Raw genomic sequence first — 19,858 nt, 5'->3', positions numbered from 1 at the left:
GTGAGAGAGCTCTCACCAGGAACTGAATTGGCTGGCACCTTATCCATGGATTTTCCAGCCTCTAGAACAGTGAGAAATAAATTTCTGTTGTTTAAGCCACACAACTGTGGTGTTTTGTTACTACCAAGCAAACCAAGACAGGGGATATTTATTGATAAGCAGCTTTGAGTGGGTCAGGGAGCTCAAGGCATGTTTCAGAACCAAGAGATGGTGCCTAAAATGCCTCCAAAGTCTGGTGAGCTACAGGACTTTTGCTTTTCCAAGGTGAGTGCGCAAGTTTGCAGATAGAGCTACACTTCCCAGAGACAAGAGCTACTCCCTTGGAGCTGCCACTTTGTTCTTCCAGCAGCATTCAGCCTTCCTCTAAACATGTCAAACTTTTAAAATTGTTTAAAGAATATCTATTTAAAGGGGCATCAGATTATTAGCTGCTTCAGTCACCCAGAGGCTTGTATTTTGTCCAACCTTGGCCAACTGTCACCCTTCGTACCTCAATGTTATAGCCAATTCCATGGGCCTTACACATCTGAAGAAAAACATAGTGGAAAACCACCGAGAGATCGTTGTGCCTCAGTTGGGTGGTCATCACTGCATAGCGACTGGTTGCCAGCACCTGGAAAAGACCACACCTGAATGTACGACTCTTTACAAAATATTTACGTAAACTTTCAATTTTAGAAGAGTTATAGATGAACAGGAAAATCATGAAGAGAATACAGAAAGTTCCTGTATACTGTACATCCAGTTCCCCTATTGTTAATGTTTAACATTGATAAGGTATGTTTGCTAAAACTAAGGAACCAAATTGCCTCACTACTATTAACTACATACTCTATTTGGGTTTCATTAGTGTTTTCCTAAAACCCTTTTTCTGTTCCAAGATCTCTTCCAGGAAATCACACTGTATTTGGTTGTATGTCTCCTTAGGTTCTTGTGGGCTCTGGCAGCTTCTCAGACTTCCCTTGTTTTTGATAATCTTGACACTTTTGAGGAGTACCAATCAGGTATTTTGTAGACTGCCGCTCAATCTCGGTCTGTCCGATATTTTTCTCATGACTAGACTTGGGTCATATGTTTTGGAGAGGAGGACTACATAGGAATACAGCCATTTTCATCACTGTATGTCAAGGGTACATGTATCAACATGACTTATCACTGACGCTGCCAGTCTTCATCTCCTGGCTAAGGTAGTTTTTACCAGGCTTCTCACTATAAAGATTCTTTTCCCCCTTACCATACTGTCCTTGGAAGCAAGTCACTAAGCATGGCCCACCTCCTTGAGAGGACCAATGTTAAAATTTTTATTCTAACTGCCTTCTTTGTTCGGGAAACTGCTGTTCTTTATCTTGCTTACGTATTAGCGGGAGCTATCCCAAAGAGACTGTTACAGTAGGCCTAAAGTATTTCAATGATAATATTCCCTAAAAACATTTACAATTTATTATGTGTCAAAGAAAGTATTAGATCCTGGTATTTTTGTAGCATGTCCTTTGTAAGTTTGCCTTTGACAGTCAGCTATGTTTGTCTTTAGATACCTGGAAATTTGGAGAATGGCATATAGGGCCATGGCCAACCTTAGTGCATAGAAAATGAAAGTGTCTGGCCCACATTTTGAACTTTGGGGACCCTCAGGTGCTGGCAGCCAGGTACCTGCTCTTGTGTAGTGACTTGGAAGAGGGGAAGGAAAAGGTGGTGCTGTCAGTGCACAGCTGAATGCAAGGATCATAAACACCTGCTTTGTCTGCTTTGACCCTCAAGCCTCTCTGCCTCTGCACAGGGTACTGGGGCTCACTGAGTGCCCAGCGGAAGATGACCATCTCTTCGTTGCATGTATAACACACACACTCAGATTTCATGTTCACCTTTTGTGACATGTTTTCCCCACATATATTATCTTTTCCTTCAACACCTTACATAAAGTACTGCATCTGATGGTCACATTGGTAGTACTATTAATGAAATCTGTTCTTCCCATGCCAGCAGAGTCCCTAGGCTCCCATAGGCTAATGCATCTTGAGTTGTGCACCTCTATTAGTATTGTCCCATTTGTAGCCATTGAGAATGCTATTTTTACAAAAGAAAATCTATTTGACTCTAATATGCCTCCCAGCTGTACTTTGTTATTGCCCTGACTTATCCTGAGTCGTTCCTCTGGCTGTCTGCTTATATATCCGGGAGTTTTCTGAAGTCAGGCACTGTTTGGTCTCTGAATCCTCAGGCTGGACATTATGCTAGTGCAGAATGGGCATTCAGTGTTTCTTAAATGAAAGAAAGACTGGATACATGAAATAAGTAAGTGCATAGCACTTTCCTGTGACTTAAGAGACTCTTCAAAGGATGTAATTGAGGCAACTTCCAGTCATTGAATGCTTTGGGTTAGAAGCAGGTGATTCACAAAGCACAGGGCTCAGTCACACCATGCCTAGAAAATGGTATCTCAGAGCAGTCATTCCAGACCTTGTCCCCAGAGCATATATTTTGGAGGACAGATAAGCTCCGGTGGACTTGGCAGGAATTATTGGTGAGGTAACAAGAACCGGCTAAGAGAAGTTCTGGCTCAGCTGTTTAGTTGGTTTGGAGGAGCGTGACTACCGGGCCTGCTCATCCTGCCATGCCAAACTACACCAGGCTCCTGCCCTCACAATGAAGGCCCAGAAGCCTGAGCCTCTGTCTATGGAAGTGAACTGTAAATACTCCAGAATTCCATTGCGGTTACCGAGCATGTAATTGCATGGTAATTGCCATGAATTCACAAGATAATTCCAAGGTTATTTTTGTCTTGTAAACTTGTCTTATATTGCCATAGTATATAAACTAGCAAACCCAAGATCAGGCCCCAGTCAGTGAGAGAGAGAGGTAGGCAGGCATCTGATAGCAGGATCCAGCTCAGTGCTATTTATCCTGGCTCCAGAGCATGGCCAAAGGCCTCACTGTCTAGTACTAGCAGAGAGCAAGTAAGGACAGGCTGTCCTGAGGTTCTTTCCTCCGTATGGAGACAGACTGAGATTCCCCCTCCCAGATGTGGGCTTGTGATTCATAAAGAATCTGAAACAAAAGGTAGGATATTTGGTATGTGTTTCCAAGCTGTGTTTGCCTTTCCATTACCATTATCGTCCTAGTCCAGACCTCTATGGGCTGGGGAGCTGCTTCTCTTTCCTACTTGGGAGTGGGGGTGCAGGCAGAATTCTGTAGTGTGAGGATTATGTGCAGTCAGAAAGACTGAGGTTCAAACCTGACGGGGTCACGTACTATATGTGTGATCCTGAACGTGTCATTTAACTTCTCTGCCCTTTGACAAATAAGCACCCATTAGAGCACCTGCCCCCTGATAAATGGCTGCTACTAATGTTGCTGTTTTTTTGAAAGTATCTGTAGGGCCTGGAACATTTTGGATCTATACTAAATATAGTTTCCCAGGCTGTTCCAACCCCCCTTGGTACCTGAGATTCTGGGCATTACCACCAGATTGATTGTTTCCCAAACATAGGTGGGTCAAAGCTCAGAAGTCCTTAGTGTTTCCTCTTTGCCTTAGAGATGAAATCCAGATACCCGGCTTCGCAGGCAGTCTCCTAGCCTTGCTCAGTGGACTACTACCACCACTTACCCCTATTCCCAAATTCTCTGCCCCAGCCCAGGTAGTTCATTACCATCTCCTAACAGCCCTGGGTTCTCTCTGGCCTCTGTCCCTTCTTCTGGGAGAGGGCTCCCTCCCCTCCCCTCTTAGTGACTGCCTTAGTCTGTAAGGCCAGACCAAGCTCTGTCTTCTTAGTAAAGCAGCTCCCGTCCCAACCATCCTCAGGTGCCACTCCAGCAGCATGCTGAGGGGCCATCACTCAAATGGCATTTAAATGAGGCCTTGTGGATTTTCCTTGTATATGTGCTATTTTATATTTCTTTTCAGTTCCTTGAAGATAGGGGCTTTGTCAAATGTCTTTCTGTCTCTATTGCATGGTGAAATTCCTGGCTGACATTAAGACCTTAATAAATGTGTTATAATAATGCTAACAAAGATGACTATACATGATACACCTACTTTTCAAAGATTTAACCAGCCTGACAGTTTCTGTAGGAAAAAACTAGCACTAGTTGATGGTTGTCTTTTATCCAGCCCAGTAGCATAGATGACAGTGTTGTCATGAGGATTAGATGAATAGGCAAAGACCCTGCAACAGTATCTGGCAGAGTAAGTCACTCAAAAAAGATTAGTTTTAATATCATCTGTTAAACTAAATAATTTCATGAATATGGTAAATTATTTAAAATAAAAACTGACCAACCAACCAATAAACCTTTTCATCAGAAAGGGACTTGAACCAGACTTGCTGAATTTACTACAAATTAGCCATTGCTACTCACTTAACTTTATGACCTTCAACAGCTCACTTAATTTTGCATGAGCTCAGTCTCCTAATCTGTAAAATGGGTATGATAATCCTTGTTTTATTGGGGTTATCATGGGGCTTATTTTAACACACGTCTATTTAGAGTATAATGCATTATGTTTATAGAAAACATCATTTTTTGAAAGGTTGACTTGGGTAATTGACTTTCTTCTGATGCTATAAAATCCATTTAGGTTTGCCAGGGAAATCATAACCTTAATGGATTTTACAGCATCAGAAGAGTCCTCTACAACCATCTGGCCCATTCAGTGCTCATTGAGTCTCAGCCTAGTTCAGAGCAGATTAGAAGCCAGTGGATGAAGGCAGTATGCTTAAACACAACCTCATCACAGAGGGAGATGAAGCCTCCTTTGAGGAGCTTTCTCTGTTGTGTCAACCAGAGATTTCTTCAGGGATGAGCTTATGCTTTGCTCTCGGGTCACATCATTGACTGTTAGCCAACACAAGGCAGGTTGAATAGCACAATGGTCAGACATACAGGCTTTAAAGTCTGACAGGCCTGGGCCTAAATCCTGGCTTCCACACTTGCTTGCCGAGTGACCTTCTGTAAATTGTTTGACATCACTTAACCTCAGTCTTCCTATCTAAGAATGAGCATAATAACAGCACCCACCTAATGGATCAGGTTGAAAGATTCATGTAAAACACTTAAAGTACCTGATGTGCAGTAAAGGTTCAATACAGTTTGGATGTTATTATTATATTTTTATATGTATTATATTTATCTGCTGTTCTATCTGTGTCTTTCAGTTAACTCTCTGTCACACATCCTTATATACTCTGTGCTTAGTAGAGTGCCTGGCACAAAGTAGGTTGAGAAAATAACTGCTGAATTTATTTCTAATTGATTCTTGCTAAAAGTATTAACTGATAGCTAAGGTGATGGTTGATAAGGACATAGGATATGACCTGCCAAACAATTTTGCTCCTTTCTAAAAGATTTTTGCCAGAAAAGGACTTAATGGGAGGCTGAAGTATGGAAGGATGGGCCCTTCTTATGTCCCCTTCGGGAGCTGGCCCCCTCAGCACCCCACTGGATAGGAGGCTGCCTGGGCCAGGCTTGGTACAGGGCCCCGCTCTATAGGCCCTCCAAAATTAAATATCTCAAGAGACCTTGGGGGTCATTTAGCCCTCTCTTATTTTACAAATGAGGAAACTGAGGCAGACAGGATCAGAATTCTTGATCCCTGACTTTCAGACCAGATTCCCACTGACCACATTTCGAATGTGTGGGAATTTCAGAGGTTGGGCTTTTCTAGTAGAAGAGGAAAAAAAAAAGAAGACAAAATATTATTGGTAGAAGTCTAGTCTTATTAAACTACCTTTCTAAATCACGATCTAACAAGAATGCTTCGAGCCAAATAAAGGAAGCTCGAAATAGTCCTTTTCACTGGAGAATATAATTTTGCTTCAGCCACAATTTAAATTGATTTAGTTCCAAGCACCAGCACTTGAAGTGTGGAACATTTCTATTTTCGCCATGATACTTGTTTTGACAGTGATGCATTTCAGTTGACATAGTTGAAATCCTTATGCAATAAATCTCTGCCTGAAAATTAATCATGTTTATAATATTCTGAGAATTAATAACAGCCATTGCTCAAATCATTAACTTAAAAAAGGAGCTTCCAAAATCTGTTCTCGGCAGTAAGGGACCACAAATAAATGAATGTTTGATAAAATAATCCAAGTAGCAGTTTAACAAGCGTAAACTTGACTGTGGTTGCAATAACACAGAACTATTGTTTAAGGGTTGGCAGAGGCTGATGAGGTTCTTATTTCAGTTACGAAGCAGGCATCCACATGCATAATGAACTGCTCTCTGAATTATTAATGTGTTGCTTATTTAGCCTCATCTGTCTAGAAGATAATGTATCCTAACTCTAATGAGTGATTGGTTTTGTACATAATTACAGTAGCAGCCGTAGCGGGGAAATGTGTGCCTTCAAAGAAGAGTTCTAAAAATAAAGTCATCGCATGAACTCCGTTGTTGGTGCATTCTATCAAAATCAAACCCGAAGCATTTGAGAATTCATAATAAATTACAGCAGACAGAATCATTATTAACATCATAATTTAACACAAAAGGTTTTACTTAATCATTCATTACAGATCATGTGCTGTTAAAATGCTTATAAATGACTTGGGTTGTTTTAAGATGTTGGCAAAGATGGTCCCTTTTGGCCTCTCACCAATTGTACTGCGGAAGGACCACAAAGAGAAAGGTGGAGTAAAACCTATAGAGAAGGATGACAATTTGTGCCCATGCTGATAGAACATTAATTAAAAGTTAAAAAGTCAATAGGTGACTCCTTTTCATTTCCCAGACATGCACGTCTGCATCTCATCTGACCTTGTTTCTGCCTTCAAGTGGTTATTTGTGGAGAACACTGGGTCAGAGGCCCGCACACCTGGTCTAACAGGGTCTAAATGACAGTACTTTGTCACCTGTTTCTGATATGGGACAGTAGCTCTTCTCAGAGGCCAGATAAGTTTTTGCTTTCCCCTGGCATAGCCTATTATTTTAAAGGCGTAGGCCTGAACTGGAAGCATTTCAGAGGCTTTAATTCTGAATGTGCCTTCATGGTTGTGATTTCATCTGTGCCTTTCCTTTTTCCTCAGTCTTCAAAGTGGGCTGTCAACTGACCATAAGCTGATAGGCTCACAGTCTGTTCACACTTGTTTGGGAAGCTTCAGTTTGGTTGTAAGTTGTATTGTGTGTGTAAGTGTGCATGCTGCTTTTAAAAATTGCTTATGCGAGTACACATGCATGGGAGCATGTGCCTGTGTGCACCTGCATGGTGGCACCAGGGTGAGGACACCCACTCACCTTTCTGAAATCAAAAGCACTTTCAATTTATTCCTTCATTAGAAAATCTGCATAGCTTTTCTTTAGTGACTGTAGAGACATTTGAGTTATTGGAGATCATAATGCCTGCCTTCTGAGTACAGGCAATTCCTAAAAGTGTTTAAGACTCTTGATCACAGTAGAATTCCTGTGTGTTGCCTGTAGCTAGGATTGAAACCTATAGGCAAGATGGGGAAAATGGGAGATGGGAGAGTGCCTCTAATTTAAAGTACTTCTGCTTACAGCCTTCTGAAGCAACAGACTTACATGCAGCAAATTGTCTTTGGAAGTCTTGTGTTGAATACTAACTCAGTTTCCAGCTTCCTTTTGGAAATGGCCTGGAGTTAGGTTTGTTAAGCCAGAAGGGCTCAAGTTTTATTGCTGAACCTCCTACTAGCGTTGAATTTAGGGTCCTATAGGTCCCTTTGGTGAGGATGGAGGTCATGGGGTGGGGGTTCGACCTGGCAGATTATTAGCAAGTCCCGGGACTTAATTAAAAGGGGTCTGTTTCCCCTCCCCAGTGCAATTCTGTTTCTCTTCTTAAAAAGCAAGGAGATCAAGGGGATTCCTGTGAGCAAGGGTAAGTCCCAGGCCAGGACTGAGGAGGAGAAGGAGGCTGCTGCCTGAGTCTCCCAAGCCATCTGGCACCTTCTCCAGGCTACTCTTTCTGATGTACACTAGGTTCCTGCCAAGAAAGTGACTGCAGGGACTCTGGGGAGAGTCAAACAGGGTTTTTTAAATCCAGATGTGTCTTCAGACCCAAACCAGCTCAGCAGAGAGGCAGGAGGTATTTCTCTAAAAAGGTATCTTAGGGCTCTGGGGGTAGGGGGTCCTGTTAACCACTAGAATTCTCCTTTTATCTGTTTGATTATTTTGATCTCAAGTAGAGCTTCATAGGCAAAAATCCCACTTGCAGGAGAAGTAGCAGAAACTTCTGGCAGCTGTCAGAGCATTTGGGGCCAGGCAGCCCAGTCAGTTCTCATATCCACCTACACTGAGGGCCATCTGGTCCTCTTGACCTTTGTTCTCCCCCATAGTCAACTCAGACCACTACACCCACAGAGATTACCCTGTTTTACCTGGGTTCTAAGGTTGGTAAACCTCAACAAGCCCCAGGACTGCCGACCCCAGCCACCCTAGCCATGGGGCTAGTGATGAGATGGGAGGCTAGGGACACAGAAGGAGATAGATCATGAGGACCTCATTACCTCGCTGGGAAGGTGAGGTTTTCCTGAAGACAACAGGAGTCATTTCAAAATCCTAAGTAGGGGAGCAGCAAGCTCAGATTTGCTTTTCACCTTGACCACCTTGACTGTGTGTGTGTGGTTAGGCTGAGGGGAGAGATGGGAGGCAGGGACTTTCAGGGGAGAGCAATTGTAATGCTAGTGTGAACCAATGAGAGTGGAAACAAAGGCAGTATCTTTGTGGAGGGAGAGGAAAGGTCAGGATTGAGGCATTCTGGCAGCTAGCATCAACGTAAGCTTGCTGCCAAGCAGCATGGGGATGGGCTGTCAGATGGGTCTCCTGTCCGACCCACCAAGAGGAAGTATGGAGGAGGACAGATGTCTCGTGCAGGCTGGGATCATTTGACCCTGAGAACTCCAAACAGAGATTCTGTAGCATATTGGATCTAGGAGTCTGAAGCTCAAAAAAGAGATTGGGGCTAGAAAAATGTGGGTTTTTTAAAAGAAATTACTGGTAATTAAAGTGGTAGGTGTAAGTGTACTTGCTCAGGGACGTGAAGTAGATGAACCTGAGGGGAGCCCCCAGCTCTCCCCCTGGAGAACTCCAAACTCTTTCACCTCCCCACATGGTGTTTCGCTTTCTAGAAGGCTTTTCCCCTTCCCTGCGACCAATGAGTTTGAATTCCAGAAACCCACTTTGGAGAGGTTAAATGACTTGCCTGAGGTTCTTCCATCTCTCTGGACTCAAAGAGCCTGGCACATAGCCAGGGCTCCGGAAGTAGCAATTGAGTATTGCTGGGCACCAAGGAGAATCAGGAGGCAGCTGTTCCTTGCTTACCGGCATTGATGGGGCCTTAAGGCAGCTCATTTTCGTCTCTTTCTTGGAAACAAAGCGGGGCACTTCAAGGGTGCTCAGATTGCAATCCAGATGGCCGTTGGTCAGGTATAAGGTGAGCTGAGTCAGGGCCAGCTGGTCACTGTATGAGACCTTAAGGCCTGTTGCCCACACCTGATTAAAACAGGAACCATAGAAGTGAGGGTGAGATCAGCAACTGGGAGAGAAACCCAACCGGCCCTGAACATCCCAAAACCACAACAGACCCAACTAAACCAGTGTGCATGTGACTTAACGGAGTCAATATTTGTGCTTCTGTTTCTACTTCATTCACCTGAAGGATGGAGCCTCCAGCCTGTTTCTAATCAGAAAATCAAAGGCTCTTGTAGGAAGTTATAAAAATGAAAACACCCGGCCATGATGATGTACTGGAGATGGCCAGTTCCACAGGGCTCGTGTGGAATTGGATTTTCCTGCCTGTGGTTTGCCATTTCTAAGTGGTCGGTGCAATGTTTTCCACTGAGAAAACGAGACTGGACAGAAGCCTCAGAGGATGGTAACTAAAGAGGAGCAGACGGCAGGGGAAGAGTGAATATGAGAAAAGGGCATCTGTCTTGATTTTTAAAAAACCAGTGCCAGCCTCTCTGGGAATCTCAGTGGGATACTTCAGGGAAACCTGTGATTGGCCTGCAAGTCTTCACTCTACCACTATTTTACCCTGAGAGTACAGGGAATTCTCTCTACCACCCCAGTGTCCCCATGCCCTCCTCTGAGACACAGTGATAACTAACCCCTATCCTATGTGAATCACAGGGTTATTAGAAGAACACAACGATGTGACAAAAATTAAAATGCTTTGAGAAGTAGATATATAGTAGATACATATTGTAAGCAATAAGTTACTGTAAGCTACTAATTAACTGAGTAATGTCCATTTATTTCTTTGACATGTTTAGTGAGCATCTACTATGTACTAAACTGGGAATGGTGAAAGTGGGTCACATGCTACCCCTTCCTTCTCCTGTGGCAGACTATCCTTAATTGCCCTTGGCACCCTCCTCCTCCACAATGAATCCAGAAGCACCCCAGAGTCCTCCTCAGTTCAATTCTCAAGGCTGGTGAAGGCAAGTCAAAGCTATTGTGCTAGTCACTGGAGAGTCAAAAGTAAATAGGCGCAGATCCTGCCATCTAGAATGGGAGGACAGATACATTCATATTCAGCCAATTACAACACAATGTGATACATGATATAATGAAGCGAAGGGACAAAGAATGACTGAAGCAGAAAGAAAGGACAGACTGAGTTTGTCTAGTGAAGTTAGGGCTGCATCTTGGAGAAGGTGACATTTGAGCTTCGACAGGCAATGCAAACATGACTGGTTCCATGTATTAAGTACCTGTAATGTGCCAGGTGCTTCAAAAACGTCTCAGATCTTTATAACAACCTAAAAAGTAACAGCCCTGTGTCATAAATGAAGAAACAGAGTTTCAGAGGGGTGTGCACAAATACAGTCAGTAGTGGTGCGAGTATTTGAATCCAGTTCCATCTGGCTTGAAGTCCACCCTCTTCCTATCCCTGGCTGCAGGAGGTGGCACCAATACTAGGCCCTGTACCAGTTTCCCAGTCAAATTAAAAGCTGAAGTTGCAGAGGATCAAAATATGTTCTTGTTTAATATAATCCATGCCTTGGAAATGTCTTGTGGAGAAAACATGAAGTACTGTATTTCTGGAGTATGCCGTAATTACCACTAATGCATTTGCACTGTAGGAAGTTGGAAACAAACATGTTTTCATGAAGACTTGATTAAACATTGTTTTCCTCTTAGAGGGACTACCTGCCCCTCACACACTAACTCGGTATGTAAAATTATATAATATATCTGCCCTAGAGTGGACTCCTCTCAAACAAATCTCGCAGAGAGTGACTTGAGTAAGCATTGAATGTAAATACCATCATTATAAGGATATTAAGAGGTCAAGCTGTCAAGGCCCCTTGCTAAACTGAAGCTAATTTCAGGAGTCATATTCGCACAGTAATGCCCTTTTATAATAGCAAATAAATCACATTTGCAACAGTTGTTCAAAGCTAACTGCCAAGTATCTGTTGCAATTGTAAATATCCTATTTGTCAACTTAAATGTTTCCTGCTGTATGGCATAAAATGCAAATCAGATGGCGACAGCTACGTGTCCTCAGTACAGAAAAGTTAACTCACTTCTCTTGTGTGTCAGGCTTTTTTTTTTCTTTTCCAGAGCTTCTATTTTAATGTTTCAGGGTCCTTGATCAAAGGGAAATGTATATGACAAACTATTAATATTTATGTTAATAGTATTAATGTTTTGGTCATAAGGACTTTAATGGGAAGGCAGCACATTGTAGGGGAAAGAGGGAGAACCTCGGAGTCGGAGAGCCTAAATCTGGCCTTCTCAAATAGTATAAACTTGAACAAGGTCTTTAAGCTCCCTCAATCTCAGTATCCTGAAGTGTAAAAGGAGTGGATGATAATACCACATAGGATTTTAAAAACAAATAAAATAAATGCACATAAAATTGTCTTACAAATGATAAAGCTCAATACAAACGTTATTTATGATTGCTAAATATTTCCTGTAAGAGCAGTAGGATTGTATGATACACATTTTCAGTTGCTTATGTCGCTATTCGATTGCCTCATTTAGTAACTATTTTCCTCATTTATAATCATTGTGTTCAACCTCACAACAACTCAATCTAGTAGGTGGTTAGATTCGGGCAAGATTGGTATTACTCTGTCTCCACTTGACCGATGAAGATACTGAGATCAAAAAGCAGCCTCATAGTTCGCTGAAGGTCCTAGAGCATAGACACGTGCTCTGGTCTTTCCAGAGCCAAAGTACTTCTGTTTCCCTCGACTGCCCTAACCTGTTGGCTCGCAAAAGACATGGCAGAACAAATTTCTACAAGTCTTTTCCTCAACAGCAGGCTTGCCTGGATTGCTCAGATAATTGTCCTGTTCCATGGTTTTCCCATGGAAGACTCCGCCTGAGGCATGCCTGTTTTGTATACAGGGTCTCTGCCTCCTCTAGACTGTCAGCCCTTTAGGGGAAACTGCTGAATCTCTGTTTTTCCCACAGCACCCAGTGTCTGGGGCGTGGCTTGGCTTGCACTAGGCCACATTAGTACTTCGGATGCTTGACTGTGAATTCCTCTGCAGTCTTTCAGGATAGAGTCTAGGTGGATCTCTTGAAGCTGGTTTCAGATTCAGATGCAATCAATATTCATTGAGCATCTCCTCGGAACCAGTCCCATGCTTTCACACACACACATCCTATTCTTGATTTTGGACTTTGATGTTAACTTTAGAACCTAATCTCTCTCTGCACTGGATACTCCCATCACAATTTAGATGAGTGATGATGATGGCAGCCTATACAAAGGCCCTGTGAGTGGAGAGGGAGAGAGGTGGGTGGGTTTCCAACGTTTAGGAGGCGGCTTTGACATAACTTGCAGGACTTGCGGTGACCAGCTTGACAGGTTAACTGATTAGATGTGAGGGTGACGGGAAAGCATCACTGAAGGTTAGCGCTGGAAAGACCCTTGAAAATCATCCAATACAATCAGTTTATTTTATAAATGAAGCAACTGTAGTGTGAGAAGTGAAGCAGTTTGCCCTCGGTTGCAGAGCCAGGTACCAAAGGTGTGGAATGAGAAACCAAGGTGTCTTGGCTCCTGGCCATAAATTACTTGTTGATAGTTGTTTGATCGATGATGTTTAAAAATCATTTTGTTAAAAGTGGCTAGAATACTAGGGAGATTTACATCAAGGCCTTAAGAAGCACAAACAACACAAAAATATTAATCTCAGCATTACTTGTAATATTGACAAACTGCTGCTGTCCAATGTTTAGGCATCATTCAAAAAGTTGATGACATATCCAAGTGATGTGATAGTCTGTGGTATTATAACGATGATGATTATGACTAATTTTGCTGAATTGAAGATGAGTTTTGATAAGGTAGGAAGATACATAAAACAACAAAACAAAGATAAAGGACAATATGACTTTGGCTTTGCAGATATACATAGAAAAGACTAGATGAAAATATAACAAAATATTAACAGTTGTTGATATTAGTAGAATTATGGTAAGTGCAGTTATATATAAACTTTCATGTATATCCTAGATCTGTACTATGTTATATAGTGGCCACTAGCACATACTGAACAGTTGCAATGTGACTGGTTCAAATTGAGATGTGCTATAAATACAAAGTACACACCAGAGTTTGAAGACTGAAGAGGGAAAAGGAATATGAAATATCTCATAATATTTTGTACTAATTACATGTTGAAATCATAATAATATTTTGATTATTTAGGTTAAACACATTATCAAAATTATATTCATTTTTTTAGTTACCTTTTTATATGTATGAGTCTACTAGAAAATGAAAAATTATACACATGTGGCTTACATTTGTGGCTTACATTCTATTTCTACTGGATTTATTGCAAAAAGTGCATTGCAGCTTCAGCAAGGGGAGGGGGCAGGCCCGGTATGGGTTGGGGGAAGAAGAACTGCAAGGGCTCCAGCGCTCCACTGTTTTCATGGGCACCATGAGCGATGCCGCCCTCACTGCAGCTGCCCTGGGAGGCCTGGGGTGGGCAGAACACAAGGCGGAAGGCAAAGCAAGAAATTGCAACAACCCCATCGACCTGCAAACGAGCATGTGAGAACTGAAAGACAGGGTCAAGCAGAGGCAAGCCTGCCCAGAATTGTTCTGTTCTGAGGTTCTGGGTCCTGTCTGGGCTGCAAGCTTTGAGATGAAAAGGTTATAACACACTTCTGTCTGCGGAGGTATGGGAGAAAGGCCCAGCATTGAGTCCTTTATGCCTTGGGTGTTCCGGGCAGATGGAGGCCTCCTGTGCACCGCTGCTCCTGCCTCATTCCTGTGACAGACAGGAGGGACAGGTGGCAGAGCAGGCAGATGTGGGCAGATGTGCTCAGACCCTATGTTCTGTGAGTGCCTCCAAGTGCAGTGAAGTCCCCTAGCAAGAGTTTGGTGTTGCCAGTCTTCCTTTTGAGCATCAGGATAGGTATAGGACTAAGAGACTAATTTTTTAAGATTTGTTGAAGAATCATAGAATTCCAGAGCTTTTAAGAATCCATAGACGTTTCCACACCCATCTCTAGATTTTTTTCTTCTTTTTCATCATCACCTTTTTTTTGTAAAGAGCAGAACTTGAGGCTCCAGACAGGAAAGTGACCTGCTAAAGTCCCCACTCCTGGTACCTGAGTCTGATGAATGTTCGTGATCCTCAGCCAGTCACCTCGCCGGGCTGTACTTTGCTTGACCAGGCATTGGAAATGCTGGACCCTCCCTCAGTTGCCTCCAGATGCATCTTTGAGGCTAACTGGAGATTGTGATGATTTCTCACCTCGTAGAGAATTTTTTAAAACGCAGATAATCCAGCTAAGACAACTGGGACATGCAGCACTGAGAATTCACCCACCACATGATGGCACCCGGCCTTTAGGGCAGAGTGTGATAAATGGCACACTTCTCAGCAGCCTGTCTTGGACGAGGGGTGTGTGTACCACGTCCCTACCCACGCTCGTGTGTTATTTACTCCTGATCTCACAGGAAATCCACGATTGGATCACTTAATTTTTTCTAGAGTGAGACCAAACCCTCAGCCAGACTCAGTATAGAGGCCAGATCACCTGTCCAGCTGCTCTGCTTTCTGGGCAGTACAGCCACGAATAAGCCAAAGTTCGTTCTGTTCTTACTGGTTTGGCTAAATACAGAGTCAGGGGCTTATTTCCTACTGACGACTGTGGAGGTTGGGGATCCATTGAAAGGTTCTGAGCAGAGGAGTGACACGGTCTAACGTATTGCTAAAGGGCCGCGCTGGTGTGGTGCAGAGAAGAGAACACGAGGGGGTCAAGAATGGAAGCAGGAAGGCCAGTTAGGAGGCTATGCAGTGATCTGGGTGAGGGACAATGGTGGCTGGACAGGATGGAAATAGTAGAGGATGGGAGAAGCAGCCACAGAGACATCTCAAAACTAGAACTTCTAAGATCCACTGATGGGTTGGATGTGGGTATGAAAGAATGAGGAGTCAAGGATACCCCCAAGACTTTAACCCTGAAAAAATGGAAGGATAGAATTGCCATGGACTAAGTGGGGCAGACTGATTTAGGTTAAAGAGGGTAAAATCAGGATTTCAGGTTTGGATAGATTAAGTTTGAGATGCCTTTGCTGAACGATGTCCTAGTGAATGGAACAAGATCTGGTAGCTTTTCTTTATCTCTCAGCTATAAAATCAGAGGATGGGCTTGGCTGGACTGTAGGGATAGAGAAAAATGAGTGCCTGGTAGGCAGGCATCTTTTCCTCTGGTGTCACTTTTGAACCTTTGCCTGGAAGCTCTCCTTGGGGGGGAGAGGGAAGATCTGTAGGAGGTGAGGGCTTCATTAGGGAACGTCCACTCACTCTGTTTAGGCTGACATGAAATGTGGTTGAGAAGGATAGGGGCTTGGTGGGGAAAAGAAGTGACAACAACTGGAGGATACTGGGGAGTGGAGAGGTCTATGCCTTGAGGGAGGCAGGTAGCTTCGCTAGAATGGAAAGGGCACTGTGCCAAGGTACAGGACCTTGCTGGGGGTGACGGCCTTGCTGCTCACTGTCTGTTGTCTGTGTGATCTGAACTTCCTTTTTCTCTCTGGGCTTCAGTTTCCTTTTCTGTGAAGACATTCCTCTCTGTGATGGTCTCTACCTCTGAGGGCTTTTGTGAGGATCCAGTGACTACAGAAGATACTGTGTGGGATTATTATTGTGAGGTCCGGCAGTCACAGATCTGTTTGGATCCGACTTCTTCTGCATGGGACTGCCAGAGCAAGGAAGGGTCTGGGGCAGGTATAAGAACTCACTTGCTTGGTGCTGATTTCAGTATTCTAGCCTGCTTCTCAAACTGGGGAGCACATTCATCTCTTCTCAGATGCTGTTTGAAAACAGGCTTTGGAATCCCAGCCAGCATACAGAGAACATACTCTCTTAGGTAGTACAAAGTCACATCTCTTCCCGTTTTGATCATCACCAGAAAACACTGGGCTCTTAGTTGTGGTAAACAACGTACTTCATATTAATTTCAAACAAGTTGGGTCACTGCACTTGAAGAATTTCCAGTCAGAAGAATATTAATGTGATTATGATATTTGGGAAGAATTGTTGGTATTACATTAAAAAATCAATGCAGCAGAGGGGACTGCAGCCTCTTGGCATGTTGCCACCTGGTGGCGGCTGCTAGGATGGCACAGTCTCTTGGAGAGACAACTGCTGTTGCCCTTGTGTGGGGCCGTCAACCTTGGCCCTGAACAGCCACTGAGACTCTAAGTATTCATCTTGGAGCCGTTCCCCTTTGTCTCTATTAATCTTGTTTATCCTTCTGGGCATGATTTAAATCAGCTCCATGAGGCTGTCTCTGAGCAACTAGAGCATGCATTTTTCTCTACCTCCCACCCTGGATGTTGCCTTCTACCGCGCCTTTGGAGCCTGTGGGCCAGAAGCAGCAAAAAATCTGGGCCCTGCCACTTAGCACTGAGGTGCTGGTAGTCCACCATGCCTAGGGCCTCTGTGATTTTCAAAGGCCTTCAAAATGTTTGGATTCTTGGCGGGGGGGAAAAAGTCACTGGGTCCCAAATATGTAAAGAAAACTACAAAATAACACATGTTTTTTTAAAAATCAACAAAACATCAGTTAAGTGCAACACAACTTTTACATAGTTATGTCTAAATTATAATGCGTAGAATGCATGATAATACATTTGATATGATGTGGGTGGTAGAATCTCTAAAACTAAAAATACTCAAGGTCCAGAGAAGTCTTAAACAGCTCTGTCCAACAGACCTAAAAGGACCTTCACCCCCACCTCCTTTGAAGGCTGAGGACTCTAGGAGATGAACTGACTTGCTCAAAATCCTCACTTAGGGGAAGAGCTGGGATCAAAGCTCAAGTTTCCTGACTCTTGGTTCAGCTCTTTTCATGACACCTAAGGTAGCATTAATAGCCCAATCTCTCTATAGTGCCAGAGCTTCTCTGTGACTTTGGAAGTTCTTTCAGGGTGTTCAGGAATTACATTAAAAATTAATTTGGGGATCCAAAATGGAAAATATTGAAATTTAAACATGTATCAGCAGCAACTCTGTTGATGTTTTTTCATTTCTGTTTAAAAAAAATCACAAAATTTTTAATAGGCTTTTGCTTTCTCTGCTTCCATTTCCAAGTTTCTTCTACTAATTCTATATGTTTGTGATCCTCCCTCTATTACTTTTAAGAGTGATGGCCTGATATTATTTGTATTCTTAAGGTACAGAATTACATACTCATGTCTTTTTTTTTCTTTAAGTATTGCCTTACTTTTTTATCATGAGTTTTGGAAGCCCATTTTCTTATTTTGACATTAAGCATCAACTATAATAAGCACGAAAACTTAATTTTCATAAGCTATTACAGGTTTCTAGGACTAGTAATTGTATATGCTTTGTCCACAGCAATTCAACATAATAACCTTATGCTGGAGATAGTTATTCTCCTTCTTTAATTTTCACACCATAAATGTCAAGGCTGGTGAATGATTTGCTTAGTTGAGAAGTTCCTTTCAAGTTACTACAAATAATCTCCAAAAGGCTTATGTGTGAATCTTTAAAGCAGAAAGCTCCTGCTCTATAGCTCCCATTGGGAAGGATTCCTGTGCCCAGTCTCTGTGGGTGTGAAAGACTCTTGTGCAAAATGAGATGGAGATGAGCACCCAGCTCGGGTCCTATCAAGGCCATGAGTCGGCAGCAGACTTTGCCTTTTCTCAGTTTCCTTGACAGCTCCAGTAAGTCAGAAGTTTTTATAAAAATCCTCCTTAGCTGCAGAATATATAGGCCAGAAACACTGGCTGTCAGAGCTATGGCCTTGGAGTTGGTCTGGTCCAGTCTTCTCAAACCCTAGGCACGAGGCTGCAAGAGGGGAAAAGACCTGGTCAGGAGCAGAGTTCAGGTCAGAAATCAGAGCGTCTTGATTTCAAGTCCAAGGCAAGTTTGTTTACATTTGGCAAATTCCGAGAGAGCAGAATCAGACTGAGGGCAAGGGCTTCTTTTATTCATATGTGCATCCTGCACAATATCTAACACAGGACTCCTGATAAGTGTGCACTATAAATCTGCTGGCTGATTCAATTAAATAACATAAGGGAAAATAATCTTCCCTTTGATGGGAGAGCTACCCCTTCAAACCCACAAGGATGGCTGAAATAAAAGAGTAGATGACAAGTGTTGGCAAAGATATGGAGAAATTGGAACCCTCATACGTTGCTTGCGAGATTGTAAAATGGTGCAACCATTTTAAAAAACAATTGGCTGTTGCTCAAAAAGTTAAACTTTCAGTTACATATGACTTACCAATTCTACTCCTGGGTACCTAACCAGGAGAAATGAAAACATATGTTCATACAAAACTTGTACATGTTCACAGTAACATTATTCATAATAGTCAAAAAGTGGAAACAATCCAAATGTCCATCAACTAATGAATAAACAAAAAATGGTATAGTCACACAGTGGACTATTATTCAGCCATTAAAAGGAATGAAGCACTGATAATATGCTACAACATTGATGAATCTTGAAAACATTACATTGAATGAAAGGACCTAGTCACAAAGGACCACCTATTGTATGATCCCATTTATATGAAATGTCCAGAATAGGGAAATCCAGAGAAACAGAAAATGGTTTCCAGTGGCTGGGTGGAAAAGGGTGTGGGAAATGATTTCTATTGGGTTCAGAGTTTGTTTATTGGGAAATTGGAGAATGGTGGTAGTTGTGTAAACTGTTAATATATTAAAGCCACTGCAGTGTACACTTCAAAAGGTGAATTTTATGGCATGTGCAATACCTCAATAAATACACACATGCACACATGCACACACACAATCTAACCTCCAGGAGACCCATTCTTGGAAGAGCACCTACAATATTTGAATGGTTACTTGTTTGAATCTAATTGAATATGTAAATAATGATTGAATGAAGGAGCTTGTTATAAACCCCTTTCTAAACTGCCTCTGAATTGATTCTAGGTATTCGTCAAGTCTATACCTTAACAAGCTTTCCATATGTGGGTAAAAAAATATCTGCTACATACACTAAAGCAAACTCGTGCCTAACAAGGGTTAAAACTTGGGGCTCAATAAGCAGCCATGGGCTGGAAGGGATAATGTATTGGCAGCTATCAAAAAGACTTCATTTGCTCAGAGGATACAGTGTCGTTTTTCTAAAAGGAAGTCTACTTCCTCCTACTCCCAACCACAGCCTTTCATTTTGTATCAGCTCCTGAACCGAGTGGAGTTGGACGTGATCCAGTCCAGAAGAGAGTCAGGGCTGGTTGGGCAAGTGGGCAGATGACACCCAAAAGCTTTGTTCTAAACACTCCCACTTCCCTCCTTCCCTCCTGTTGCTCATTCCAGGGGCTTCCCAGCACCTCGGCCTGCCTTCTGTGGCTTGAGGCTCCTCCCAAGCCCTATGCCTTCTATGGGAACTTCCTCATCCCCATCAAGTTA

The 19,858-nt window shown here is 42.8% G+C and overlaps 1 protein-coding gene across 4 annotated transcripts in view; it reads right to left on the bottom strand.

The window, feature by feature from the left end:
- Positions 1-19,858, bottom strand: part of LOC108406718 (IQ domain-containing protein H) — a 128,374-nt gene that overhangs the window by 17,754 nt on the left and 90,762 nt on the right. For all 4 annotated transcript variants that reach the window (XM_037010038.2, XM_073212043.1, XM_073212042.1 and 1 more), the window contains 2 exons: positions 9,274-9,444; positions 491-613 (listed from right to left, as the gene is read on the bottom strand). In XM_037010038.2, the coding sequence (XP_036865933.2) occupies positions 491-613; positions 9,274-9,444 (294 nt within the window). The remainder of the gene's footprint in view (positions 1-490; positions 614-9,273; positions 9,445-19,858) is intronic.

This window comes from Manis javanica, chromosome 8 (genome assembly GCF_040802235.1).
Source record: "Manis javanica isolate MJ-LG chromosome 8, MJ_LKY, whole genome shotgun sequence".
In the NCBI taxonomy this organism is placed as follows: Eukaryota; Metazoa; Chordata; class Mammalia; order Pholidota; family Manidae; genus Manis; species Manis javanica.
The sequence above is the reverse complement of the archived record's forward strand: the minus strand, read 5'-3'. Positions and strand labels throughout refer to the sequence as shown.